At 42.4% G+C, this 12,750-nt stretch overlaps 2 protein-coding genes and 2 long non-coding RNA genes across 10 annotated transcripts in view; 2 read left to right on the top strand and 2 right to left on the bottom strand.

Moving 5' to 3' along the window:
- Positions 1-117: 117 nt before the first annotated feature.
- tmem19 (transmembrane protein 19) lies at positions 118-4,391 on the bottom strand. Of its 2 annotated transcripts, none has more exons than XM_077709176.1 (8): positions 4,022-4,391; positions 2,065-2,212; positions 1,660-1,773; positions 1,308-1,445; positions 1,164-1,240; positions 760-937; positions 465-674; positions 118-387 (listed from the first exon to the last, which is right to left on the bottom strand). In XM_077709176.1, the coding sequence occupies exons 1-8, from the start codon at positions 4,100-4,102 to the stop codon at positions 227-229; spliced, it is 1,107 nt and encodes a 368-aa protein (XP_077565302.1). In that variant the 5' UTR covers positions 4,103-4,391; the 3' UTR covers positions 118-226. The 2 variants fall into 2 exon arrangements, with proteins under 2 accessions (XP_077565302.1, XP_077565303.1); XM_077709177.1 differs by lacking the exon at positions 4,022-4,391 and adding an exon at positions 2,618-3,119.
- Positions 2,830-6,491, top strand: LOC144180986 (uncharacterized). 2 transcript variants are annotated; one of them, XR_013324583.1, is made up of 3 exons: positions 2,830-3,193; positions 6,091-6,221; positions 6,405-6,491. It is a non-coding gene; the product is annotated as an uncharacterized LOC144180986 (long non-coding RNA). The 2 variants fall into 2 exon arrangements; XR_013324584.1 differs by having other exon boundaries at positions 6,084-6,221.
- Positions 6,492-7,534: 1,043 nt separating this feature from the next.
- Positions 7,535-8,205, top strand: LOC144181568 (uncharacterized). Its single transcript, XR_013324709.1, has 3 exons — positions 7,535-7,628; positions 7,693-7,807; positions 7,865-8,205. It is a non-coding gene; the product is annotated as an uncharacterized LOC144181568 (long non-coding RNA).
- Positions 8,204-12,750, bottom strand: part of celf2 (cugbp, Elav-like family member 2) — a 73,415-nt gene continuing 68,868 nt past the window's right edge. For 4 of the 5 annotated variants that reach the window (XM_077710134.1, XM_077710137.1, XM_077710136.1 and 1 more), the window contains 3 exons: positions 10,450-10,648; positions 9,591-9,734; positions 8,204-8,292 (listed from right to left, as the gene is read on the bottom strand). The gene's annotated coding sequence lies outside the window, so the exon portion shown is untranslated. Of the gene's footprint in view, positions 8,293-9,590; positions 9,735-10,438; positions 10,649-12,750 lie in introns of all 5 variants that reach the window. The other variant, XM_077710135.1, reaches the window with a different exon arrangement.

Genomic DNA, 12,750 nt, shown 5'->3' with positions numbered 1-12,750 from the left:
GTGGTTTTGCTTGCCAAAATGATATGCGCTTGGGGAAGTCGTTGAGGAAGGAGACTTTGGTCTGCTGACATTTTGTGGCCTCCAATTTCTGGCATGGCTCTCATGAAAAACACTTGATGCCTTTTGGTTCTTTATTTCCAGGGCAAGAAAGTCACAAAAATAAAATTCTCTGTTTCCCCACGTCGCCGAAGGACGTCGGGAGGCGGCTCAAGGGCGGCCAATGGGGCTAGTGCGGCCACAGACCCCAAGCCAATCCGGGCAGGACCAGCGCCACCACCAGGGCGGAGAACAGGTTGATGGCGTTGTTATCCAGGATGGGTTTGCCGCTGATCCAGTGGGTGGTGGGGGACTCGTAGCTCACCACCTTCCCGACGCCGGAGTCGAAACCTGCCCAGACGCCGCCACCGACGGTCACCGGGGGGAGCTTTTGCGGCGAGTTTAGGGGTTAGGCCCGCGTCTCCTACCCGAGTACTGCACGCTGGCGCCCAGGAGGGAGTCCACCAGGGAGCCCAGCAGGCCGGCGGCGCCGCCGTACAGCGCCACGGGCCACTGGGGGTCGCACAGGTGGAGGTCGCCGACGAAGAGCATCTGCGACGCCAAGTAGGCGGAGCCCACCGTCAGCCCGCCCAGGAAGCTGGCCGCCAAGCCCACGTAGGTCACGCCGCCGTTGGTGCCTGGGGCCAGGGAGGTGGTGGGTCACAGTTTGTTGCCGACGCGACGGGTGCGTGGCCAAAAAGAAAAGGGAGTCGGCGTCCTGACCTTCCGGGACCTCCCGCCAGGTGGTGATGAGCCTGGGCCGCGAGGGACTGAGCACGGGCCCCACCTCCGAGGCCCAGGTGTCGCCGGCGCTGCAGGCCAGCGCCCCCAGCAGCGACAGGCACATCCACGAGGCCGTGTACTGACGCCCAAAGTCGATGGGGATCTCGCCCGGGCCCACCTGCCGCCGTTTACACAACAACATTGGGATTTAAATCTACACTGCGTGATTGGGATTGAAAATCCCCTCTGAGACGGCCCGGTTGGCCATACTTCAAAAGCCAGCGTGGACTCATCAGCGAGTTAAAAGCGAAGAAAGAAAGTACCGTTTTTGCTACTTGCTGGCTATACATCAGCAAGTTAAAAGCGAAGAAAGAAAGTACCGTCTTTTGCCACTTTGTGCTCACCTCAATCATGTAGAGCAGCGCCAGCTGCGTGGGAATGCCTCCATTGCAGAAGACTTGCACCCAGTTTCTCTGGCCACCTGCCCAGAAGCACGGGTCACGCACCCTGACGCACCCTGACGCACCCTCGTCGGTGTCCCGGCTCACCTTCTTTGTAATCGGCGTCAATTTTCTTCTTGTGTGCGCAGCCCCAGCGCGTCAGCTTGGATGAGGTGAAGAAGAAAGTCAGCAGCGAGCAGAAGAAGCTCAAGTTGGCCATGCTCAGCACAAAACCCACCAGCAGGGCTGCAGGCAAAAAGGGAACTTGTCAAGAAGCCTCACCGTGGAAATGTAGGAATCGAGTCATCGGGAAAGGAAAGAAAGAAAGAAGTGTCTGCTATGCAACAAGTGCAATCGGTGAATGACAGTCAGGTGCTTGTGATTCCAACTGGATTTGACCGGACGGCACCGAGCCGCGCCCAACGCCGCCGCCGCCGCCACCCCCGGGCCAAATCCTCACCTCCGAGCGCCCCCGAACGGTCCAGGCTGCGTTTCTTGACCGCTCGGATGCTCAGCACCAGCGGCACCAGGATGGAGAAGAGCCATCGCCACGGCGACACCGGCTGCAGAGTCCCTGCCCGGAGCGGACGGGAAAACGGCGTGACAAAACAACGTTAAGGGAAAAACCACAGAGTAGTCACAGTGCTGAGCATCATGTGATCGGGAAGCCCAAATTCCGCGGTGGTGGTTTGAGATTGCCATCAGTGGCTCTTTGTGTGCGCGCCACCAATCCGCTCGGGCCCTTCCACGCCGCGCCCCGTGACCAATCGCAGATGATTTGGCATCATATGCTTGAGGGCCGAAGAACCGCAGGAAAAGGGGGGGGGGGGGGGGCGGGGCGACGACTGTTCTAGCCATCACTGACCTGAGTAAGCGCTGAGGGTGAGGGAGAGCATCCAGAAGAAGAGCGAAAGAGCCAATGTGGCGCAGAGCAGGATCATGTCGCTCATCATCTTCAAGCTGTCCTTCATCGGGAAGCCGCTGCCCTCAAAGTTCAACTCGTAGGGCGGGCGCTGAGCAACAAAATGGAAAAAATGTTTACCTACCAGGGCATTCTACAGTCAAAAGGGAATTATGGTTATCAAAAAGAAAAAATGGAATTTTGCTGTTGTTGTCAGTGTCCCGACAGGAGATTTATTTTTGTTGTCTGCAGAATAAGCCGTGCTCGAAAAGTAACTCATTGCCATTCATCTGATTGACTAGAGTTCTTATAACACAGCATTTTGTGAACCATCCTTCATTTAAGATTTAAGTAGTTAGTACATGCGGACATACCATGTATTATCTTACAAAACATACAGTCAAAAGAGGCCATTTGAACATTTTACTAGGCATTTAAATGTCATCGATGCCAACGACAACACTTAAAAAAAACAATCCTAATAATAATATACAGCGCAACCTCTTGTTTTACTCACCGCAACTGATACTGGTCATCGTAACTTTTTGTTCGTCTGGACACCAAACACCAGCAGAAAACGAGTATAGGGGGAAAAATGTCGAACGTTTTCAAAGAAAAAGGGGGGAAATGTAGAAAGTTAAAAAAAAAAGGGGAAAAATATGTTGATGCTGATTGCAGTGGTGAGCGATGACAGCGACACGCCTCGCCGGAAGTCACCGGACTACACTTCCGTTACCATCCAAATATACAGCGTTTCGAAAGAGTCCAGACAAGTTTGTAGCAATTATTTACACGCACACACAGTTAGCAGAAATTTAGTGATGTAATTTAATACATTTTACATGTTAACGTCTCGCGTTTAACTTTCAAATTGAGCAAAGCAAAAAAATTAGGTCATATTTCAACGTCTTTTTTTCAAAGTGATCGAAATATTACTTCCTATTTTTTTTAAATGAAATATATTCTAATAATAGCTTGAATATTCGGTAATATAATATTCTAACCCTATACAAAAGAATAAGATTCCTATGTTTGTGAATTTGACCGGGCCTGTTTTGATGACGACACAAGACGCTACTTCGCTTCCTGACGGGTGAGTTTACAAGCCTTTGCCGGCGTGCATGTTGCCCTCTACTGGAACAACGAGAAAACATTCGGTTTCTATTTTATTTCATAATTGATGATTCAATGCCGGTCGTGTAACTCACCAACAGAGGACTTCAATATTTTCATATTTCGTCTTAGTTTAATATTTCAGCACGTTTCCACTGAAAATATGTGTCATGGATAAAATCAAAATAAAAAAAGTGACGGCAGAAATGAAATTCTTGACTATTTGGTCCGTATCAATATCCCACACGTTTTATCTTTAGTTTAATTATAGTTGCGTCACCATTTGTTTTAGTCATTCGCGGCCAAGTGAATGAGTGCTCCTTTACATCAAGAAATGGGTCTGATTTGCTCTAGGGGAGGCCTCAAAATGTCAACACTAACCACTTCAGCATGAAATGTGCTTTTGGGAGAGATAAAAAGACACATTGATTAAGTGCGCTGGTCACATTTGGAAACTTGCTCTGAAAAGCACAAGTGTATCGGTCCAGATGTTGGAATTGCGCATTTCATACCACTTTGTATTTTTGTCTTATCAAAATGGCAACTGTTCCACCTATTCAGATGTGGTTATTTTTATGCCTTGGTGCTTATTACAGGCGACACTTGTGTAATTGTCACATCATTATCACAAATCACTGAATGAAAGCATCCACCGAGAGTATTTGATTTGAATAGGGTCAGGATGTTGGTTTTGTCAACATTGTCAACACAATTGAAAGCCGTTGATTTATGGGCAACGCCAGGCAGACCAAGAACGCCGGCCACCGCCGACGTAAACAAATATAGTAGTAGCATGTATAGTACCCACCTCCATCGATCCGACGTCAGAAAAGTCACTTCTTTTTTGTAGACGCGCGGAGCAAATTCCACGACCAGAAGCGCTTGGCATTTTCACCTCCTGTCCGGCGTGTGTCTGTCAGTCAGCCGCTTCCCCTTCTGAGTTTAAAAGCCAGCGCGGTTGGCAAAGCTGTCCCGTTGCTATGGCAACCACGCCCGGCTCTCGTGGGTGGGAGAAACGTGTCTGCGGTCGGTATCAGCGCATCAGACTGGATAAGGGGGGCTCTGGCGTGGAGTAGCGGACTTGATGACCCCTGCTCTACCCTCCTTGACACTCATTGACATTGTTGACTTTTTCACGTGTAGGCGGAGGCGTCCACATTGCTCTCCAAAAAGGACGCCAACCCTCTCCAAAAGTCTGGAAAAGAAAGACTTGGCTGTGGAGGGGTCGACGCAAAGGCACACTGACATTTTCCCAGTTAGCACGCCGCGTTAAGCGGGGAAAATGGCAACGGCGTTGAATATCGCCGTCGCCAAAGGGCCACAATGGGCGCCTTGTGCCGGCCCGTCGCCCGCACACCGCGGGAGGAATTCTCAGAAGTTTGGGAAAGCCTGGAAGTCGCAATTCAATGCAATTGGATATCAGATGCAATTTGTTTAGCTGGGAGGCAGATAGGAAGGCTTTTTATGAAAAACAAATGAGCCTTTTTTTTTTTTTTTTTTTTTGGCCAAGTTGCCCGCTTGAAGATGATGCGATGCCTCTCTTGCATCATCATGTGGAATCGGTGAACGTGCATTGTGGGTACCGTAGTCTATTGCTGAAGGTGCCGCGGAGGGGTGCGGTTGAGTGGCTGAATATATATACTTACATATATACATTATATATACTTACATATTTACATACACGTGCACTTGCGCACATTAATATGATATCATGTCCAAGTTGGCTCTATGGCATACCACCCTGAAAACTCCTGAAGTTAAATGGGGTTGTGCATGGTTAGTACTTGGATGGCTGACTGCCTTGGAATATCGGCTGCTTACCACTCTTATGTTTGCTCACAAGACGTTTGATCCACACTATACACAAAGCCCTCACTCACCTTTAATATATGTATTTGTGTGGCAAACTTCATAAAACATCTTAAAGTTTGCTCTTGCTTAAACTATTGATGTTACTCAAAACATTTAATATCATGTCCTGGTTGGTAAAATCATGTCAACTTTCTTTTTGTCAGCAAAATTATAGCGGCTCTGGCGGCCGAGTGGTTAGAGAGTCAGCTTCCGAGATTAGAGGTCCCGTGTTCAAATCCCTGGCCTTCCTCGGCAGGCTCCAACCCAAGTACTAATCAGTCCTGATTTTTTTAACCTGTTTTTGTGCATAGTTTTCACTGAGTTTCAGTATACATTGTCATCCGTGCAATATAAAATTGACCATGTATAGTAAGGCTTACTATATAGATAGTCATTTCTGCAAGAAAAAGACCTTAGGCTTTTTTTCTTCAAAAAACGACATAGACATGTAAATGATTCTTCGATATCCCTTTTAAATTACACAGTATAGTAAGGCCCTTTTCTTCAAAAACGACCTAGTATAGTCAGTTTTACTATTACTACTACTACTAGTATAGTAAGTTTTACTATACTATGTCGTTGTTTGAAGAAAAATGCCTAACTATACTGTGTGATTTAAAAAGCATATCCAAGTATCATTTAAATGCCTAGAAGTAAAAAAAGACAAACGCTAAAGTGCATGTCATCACAATGTTCGTAATGTGCAATATTGTCTTTTAAAGGGTTAAAGCACAACCAAAGTTTTTATCGCCCCCCACTGACTAATGCACGCTATGATGAAAACAATGTATTTTTTAAGTATGAAAGCCCAATCAACACGTATGACAGCCCCGTCCCACCCACTGAATAATGCATGTTATTATGAAAACAATGTTTTTTTTTTTTTTTTTTTTTAAAGTATTTTAGCCCAACCAAAAAGTATTAACTGCCCTCCCACGTACACACACACTGACTAATCCACGTCATCTTGAAACTAAATTCTATTTTGTGTGTGTCTATGTTTAATGGGCGTGACCGAGGTCACAGTTCAAATAGTCGACGTCAAACCCCAAAATGGCGGATGACACTGCACGGACGTGCACTGCAGAGATGGCCAGAGCTGACGATTTGCCGAAGAAAGCTCGACAAACTTCTCACCGGACGATGCAGCACATTCAGTATGTTGTCGTTTGGAGATTTCGAAGCCCCAGTTCTCATCTTAAGAGTGATTTTTGTGACGGTAGCATGATCCGTTGGCGTGATCCGTAGCCATGACCGCAAAATGTTTGCTAACGAATTGGCTACATTGCGTTAGCGATCGCTCTTTGTTTCAAAAGTCATCCTTCCATTGTGTGTTTCAGTCCCTCAACGAGCACAGACTGCTGGGAAATCTCAAGAATGTGGCCAAAACTTCCAGAAAGGAGAAGCTTGTCGACGCCGAAACAAAGTGAGTCCTTTTTAAATAGTTTGGAAATAGTTTTTCTATCCGTTTAATATATAAACGTCAGCGTTCTGTATTCAATGATTTGCTCAATTGGCTTGTTTTTCGTTGATACGTTCATTTTTTTAAAAAGAAAACGCTAACTAACTTGGTGTTTTTAATAGCAAAAACCTGTGGATAAGTCACCCACACAAATGCCATTAGTGGATGTGTAAGGAATAAACCGTAACCCCTCGATTATCATGCTTAATGTAGACCAGACATGGCTGTGATAAATTTAAAACTCAAGTAGGGTCATCCCTATTGAATTTAATTTTTAAAAAAAATTAAGTGGCAAGTGAAGGAGTAGTTACTGCTTGTGAGTTTCAATGTGGCTTTTCACATTTTTCTGAATTATAAAAAAAATGTCATGTAGTGGTGATATTTGAGGGATTAAATAAATTGTATACATTTACCCCCTTATCTTTCTTAAAGACCACATGGCTTGGACCCTTATAATTTTTAGTTTTAAATGTGGCTTTGACAAAATACAAGTAATTTATTCAACTGTAGTGCAGGGGTCATTTTTGACTCATTTAAACATGGTAAAAGAGCAAAAACTAGGCCCCAAGTATTTTATGTTTTCAAAATAAGACCCTAACCCCTTTCAGTTTTAACAACATAAGTGAGGAATTTATTCAACCATAGTGCAGGGGTCATTTTTGACTCATTTTAACATGGTAAAAGAGCAAAAACCAGGCCCCAAGTATTTTATTTTTTCAAAATAAGTCCCTAACCCCTTTCAGTTTTAACAACATAAGTGAGGCATTTATTCAACCATAGTGCAGGGGTCATTTTTGACTCATTTAAAAATGGTAAAATACAAATCTTGGCATAAGAGAAAAACAAGCTTTTGGGAATTTATTTTTTAACAATAAATAGATTTGAAAATGAATTAAAAACTCCAGGCAAAAGTAGGCCCAGTTTTATTTTTCAAAATAAAATATCTCCCTGATTCAGGTAAAACCTTGTGAATGGTTTATTTAACTTTGTGTATTGATCCCCCTTTTTTTTGTGTTTTTCAGAATTCCAGCTAAGGGGACCTGGTTAACTGCCTATGAACAGATAGCCTCAGACAGCCCCAATGAGATTTTCAAAATAAAAGGTAAGCCTTCTCCAATGGCCTTCTATTTAACTTTGTGTATTGAACCCTTTTTTTTGTCTTTCAGAATTCCAGCCAAGGGGACCTGGTTTCTGCATATGAACAGATAGCCTCAGACAGGCCCATGTTTCTTGGTGCTGGAGCTCAGGGGAGAACCAGTCTGAAGTTTTTCAAAATAAAAGGTGAGCCCTTCTCATTGGTTTTTTAACTAACTGTGTACTAACCCCCCCTTTTTTCAGTTTTCCAGAATTCCACCAGGGGGTGGAGAAGATTCGATTTTTTACGATGCTGGAGCACCGACGGGAACCAATCTACAAACTTTTTCAAAATAAAAGGTGAGCCCTACTCATTGTTTTTTCAACTAACTGTGTACTAACCCCCCCTTTTCAGTTTTCGAATCTTCTCCACCAGAGGGTGGAGAAGATTCGATTTTTTACGATGCTGGAGCACCGACGGGAACCAATCTACAAACTTTTTCAAAATAAAAGCTGACATCCTGTTTTTCCAGATTTCCACCTGGTGACAAGAGGAATTACTTCATCTTATTCAAGTTTTTCAAAATAAAAGATCTTGCAAAGTATATTTGTCTTTTTATTCAGAGAAAAACATTTTAACTCTTGTACATGGTAGTTGAAGTGTTGATTGGTGTAGTCACTCTTTTCTCCACCTACAGACAAAAAAGAAAAAGTACACTTAGAAAAAAAACATTGAAAAATGAATTAACACTTAGAAAAATTAGAGGATAAACACTTAGAAAAAAAAATTGAAAAATGAATTAACACTAAGAAAAATTAGAGGTTAAACACTTAGAAAAAAAAATTGAAAAAGGAATAAACACTTAGAAGAAAAAAAGAGAAAATACTGGGGGAATAAACACTTAGAAGAAAAGAGAGAAAAATTTGGGGGAATAAACACTTAGAAGAAAAAAGAGAAAAATTTGGGGGTATAAATACTTAGAAGAAAAAAGAGAAAAATTTGGGGGAATAAACACTTAGAAGAAAAGAGATAGAAAAATTTGGGAGAATAAACACTTAGAAGAAAAGAGAGAAAAACTGGGGGAATAAATGGAAGAAGAAAAGAGATAGAAAAATTTGGGGGTATAAACACTTAGAAGAAAAAAAGAGAAAAACGGGGAATACATGAAGAAAAGAGATAGAAAAATTTGGGGAATAAACACTTAGAAGAAAAGAGATAGAAAAATTTGGGGGAATAAACACTTAGAAGAAAAGAGAGAAAAAATTGGGGGAATTAACACTTAGAAGAAAAAAAGAGAAAAATTTGGGGGAATAAACACTTAGAAGAAAAGAGATAGAAAAATTTGGGGGTATAAACACTTAGAAGAAAAAAAGAGAAAAACTGGGGGAATAAATGGAAGAAGAAAAGAGATAGAAAAATTTGGGGGAATAAATACCTGGAAGAAGAAAAGAGATAGAAAAACTAAATAAACACTTAGAAGAAAAAAAAGATTGAAAAATTGGGGATATAAACACAAGAAAAGAGATTAAAAAAACTGGGGGAATAAATACCTGGAAGAAGAAAAGAGAAGGAAAAATTGGGGATGTAAACACTTAGAAGAAAAAAGAGATAGAAAAACTGGGGGAATAAATGGAAGAAAAAATAAAATAAAACGGGGAATAAATACCTGGAAGAAGAAAAGAGAAGGAAAAACTGGGAGAATAACCACTTAGAAGAAAAATTGGGGATGTAAACACTTAGAAGAAAAAAAGAGATAGAAAAACTGGGGGAATAAATGGAAGAAAAAATAAAATAAAACTGGGGGAATAAATACCTGGACGAAATAAGATAGAAAAATTGGGGCAATAAAAACTGAAGAAAAAATAAAATAGAAAAATTGGGGGAAAAAATACTTTGAAGGAAAAAAACTGTACGACTAATCACTTAGAAAATAAATAAAAAATAAACACTGAAACTTCCTGCTCCAGCTTTTAATGAAATCCTTCTTACCTTAAATACCTAGTCAAAAAGCTGTGGAAATAAATGGCCAGTGAAACATCACCATGATCAACTAGGCAGGCTTTTATTTCATTTGGATTTTCACAAGTACAGAGACATCTTCAAGTGGGCAATTGCCAGGAACATCTTGCAGGCCTGTTGCATGCAAAAAAAAAAAGAAAGTTAGATTATATAGAGACTGGTGAAATTTTGCACACAAAAAAAAGCATAAGTTAACATACATAGAGCCTGGAATTTCAACAGATGGGCTTAGTTTTTTTTTCTTTTAGTTTTATCTCGATGTTAAACAGGGAAAACTTCGATTTAACCAAGCCATTTGGGAGTTGCCAAACAATTACAGGATAGAGAAATCCTACAAGAAATTTAATCAACGAGCAAGATAAAGAATAAGTTCATGCGTGCCAAGTGCTATTTTCCCCTTCCCAGACAAGCCGAATAAATATATAGACTGACGTTAGCAGCTAGGAGAAATATAGCTAAACCGTTTTAAAATAAAATCATTACATTACATACAACACAACAGGAACCAAGTCGTGCTTCTGGATCGCATCCTAGAGTGAGCATCTACCCAGCAAACTGTCGGTTGATGTCGCGGCGTTGTTTGATTAAGTTTAAAGTCTTGTTACACGACTCAAAAATGGGAAGAAAACGGACAACATGCTAGTTAGCATTAGCGTCTTCGTGACGCTAATGCTAACTAGTCACAGGCGGTGGGGAAAAGAAGCCCAGACTTAAACTGTCGACGGTGTGTTGGACCTGGCATCAAATTAACAGATTTGTTGGCGTTTTGGGCTCAATTGATTCCTGAAAATTCTCCCGGTAGCGCGATAAAAACGTACTTATTTCTTACCTGGCCGGCGTGCTCCCTCGACCGTCAGCACAGGGAGAGGTTTCCGAAAGAAATGGTTACTGCGCATGTGCATAATTATCCCAGCTACGTCAGGCGTAACCACGCCTATATTGTCCGGACATATTGAATGTCCTCCCAACTCAACGACTCTATGTTTTGAAGATGACGTAATATAGTCGCCATTTTTGTGGTCTTGACGCTATAAAACAAGTGTGTGTTAGTATACAAATTTGACCAAATATTGAGTAATATTTTTACTTAGTATATTACATCAACTCAGCTTTATTCCAGGCCAACTGACTCCATTAAAAGTTCAACATTTGAAACACAGTCAATTTTGCAAAAGAAAATACTGACTATACAAAGTATAAAAAGGCTTATATTAGCAAAATTGACCATGTATAGTATACTTAGTCATTTTTGCAAAAAGTAAAAACCCTGAGTGTCGCATTGCATCTTAACGTCTAAATACATAACAGATGACTGCAGTAGCCTATCTTGTACGCATGGGGCGGTGTTTCCAACCTCAAGTCCCACGTTGAGTGCTAGACATTCTTTAAGATGTTTCGTTTCCCCCCATATTCACAACACTGTTTTTTTCCCACTAAAACGAGCAAAAGACATTCGGGTGCTGCTGGCTGAAACCAGAAGCAATCCACCGATTGCACCAGGTGGAAAGCTTTCCTCTGTATGGGTTGGAACCAAATCTCCCCCGCAACCACTGCGTGCGGCCTTCAGTGGAATAGATTGGGGACCACTGTCCTAGTGTGATTTTTTTTCCTAGAGATGTTACAACATTATTCTGAGCGTTCAACGAGCAAAGGTCAGGCAGATGGAGAAGGCCGAACGGGAATTGGCGGGATTCCCAAAGCAAAAGAGGAATGAGCGAGCCGTCAAAAGCCGTCGCCGCCGTGAGGAAAAATGCTTTAATATAGGAGACGGAAGCAAGAAAAGTGCATCACAAAGGTTGCCAAAAAAGAACGGTGACACAACGAGTTCACGGAGAAGGCGGACAGAGAAAAAAAGCAAAGCCCTGCGATTACACATGGACTTTTGTTCTTCATCTGGGCAAAACTAACACACACACACACACACACACACACACACACACACACACACACACACACACACACACACACACACACACACACACACACACACACAAATCCATCGTTTTGGCGCGTGGGCGAGCGAGCGAACCAGCCAGCGAGCGCAATTGCGAGCTGTGGAAAAAGCAAGCAGAAAGTGTGGAACGGAAAAAGTCAAAGGGGCGACGGCATCGGGCCATACAGACGGACGGCGCTTTCCTTTTTTTTCCTCCATTTTGCTTGTTCTCTTTAATCTGCGGTATAAAAAGTGGCGCTGGTACAAAATGATGCATAAATACAATCAGTTGGCGCTCCGTTCTCCGTCTGCGACGCCCCGCCAGGGCCACTTTTTTTTTTTTTCGGTGGCTTCTCTCGACAAAAGAACACCCAAGATTATTCTTTTTTTTCCACTCTTTTAGTTTTGGAGACAACTAAAAAACAAAACCAAAAATAGAAAAATACGCCAAAAGAAAGGACATGTGACACAAGCGTCATTTGGCAAAAAACACACGAATATTTTGTATATGCTCCAAAACACAAGTCAAAATGCAACAAAATCACAAGCTGGCCATTTTTTTCTTTTCTCTTGATAAATAACAAGTTTGGAATTAAGTAAGGCAAACAGAGAAGTGACAAGATTCAAAGTTACAAGCAGTGCCAGAGTCACCCGCCCCCGCTGAGCCCCCCTCTCCCAATCTTAAGCGAGAATGGACCCCGAAAACAGACGACACCCACCCCCCCCCCTCCCCTTGTGCTTGGACGCGGTCAAGTAAACACCTGCTTTTGAGCCAATCACGTGCTCCGAATGAGTCAAACCAAAGCGTCCCTGCTTAAACGAGCTTGTGCATTAGTCACAATCTTCATGCCAGAAAAAAAGGTGGTGGAAAATAAAAAGTAAATTCTCCACGAATCAAATCAAATAAAAAAATGTGCACTAAAGGAAAACAGGTCCAAATTGTGCATCCGTCGTTAGCGTTGGACAGCTAGTGAAATCAAGTTTTGAAAATACAATTAAACAGAACGAGAAAAAAACAAAAACAAATGCTGAAAAAAAAAACTAGTCCAAGTTGTAAACCGCCAACCACCTGTGTGCTATATACAACCAATCTGGAAAAGGGAATTTGTCCAATCAAATGAATTTCCAAAGCCGAGTAACGTTACATCGTGCCAATAGAAGAAAAAAGATCTAGCTTCACCCAAAAAAATCAACTTA

Source organism: Stigmatopora nigra, chromosome 23, assembly GCF_051989575.1.
Source record: "Stigmatopora nigra isolate UIUO_SnigA chromosome 23, RoL_Snig_1.1, whole genome shotgun sequence".
Classification (NCBI taxonomy): domain Eukaryota; kingdom Metazoa; phylum Chordata; class Actinopteri; order Syngnathiformes; family Syngnathidae; genus Stigmatopora; species Stigmatopora nigra.
This window is presented reverse-complemented; position numbering and strand designations above follow the sequence as displayed.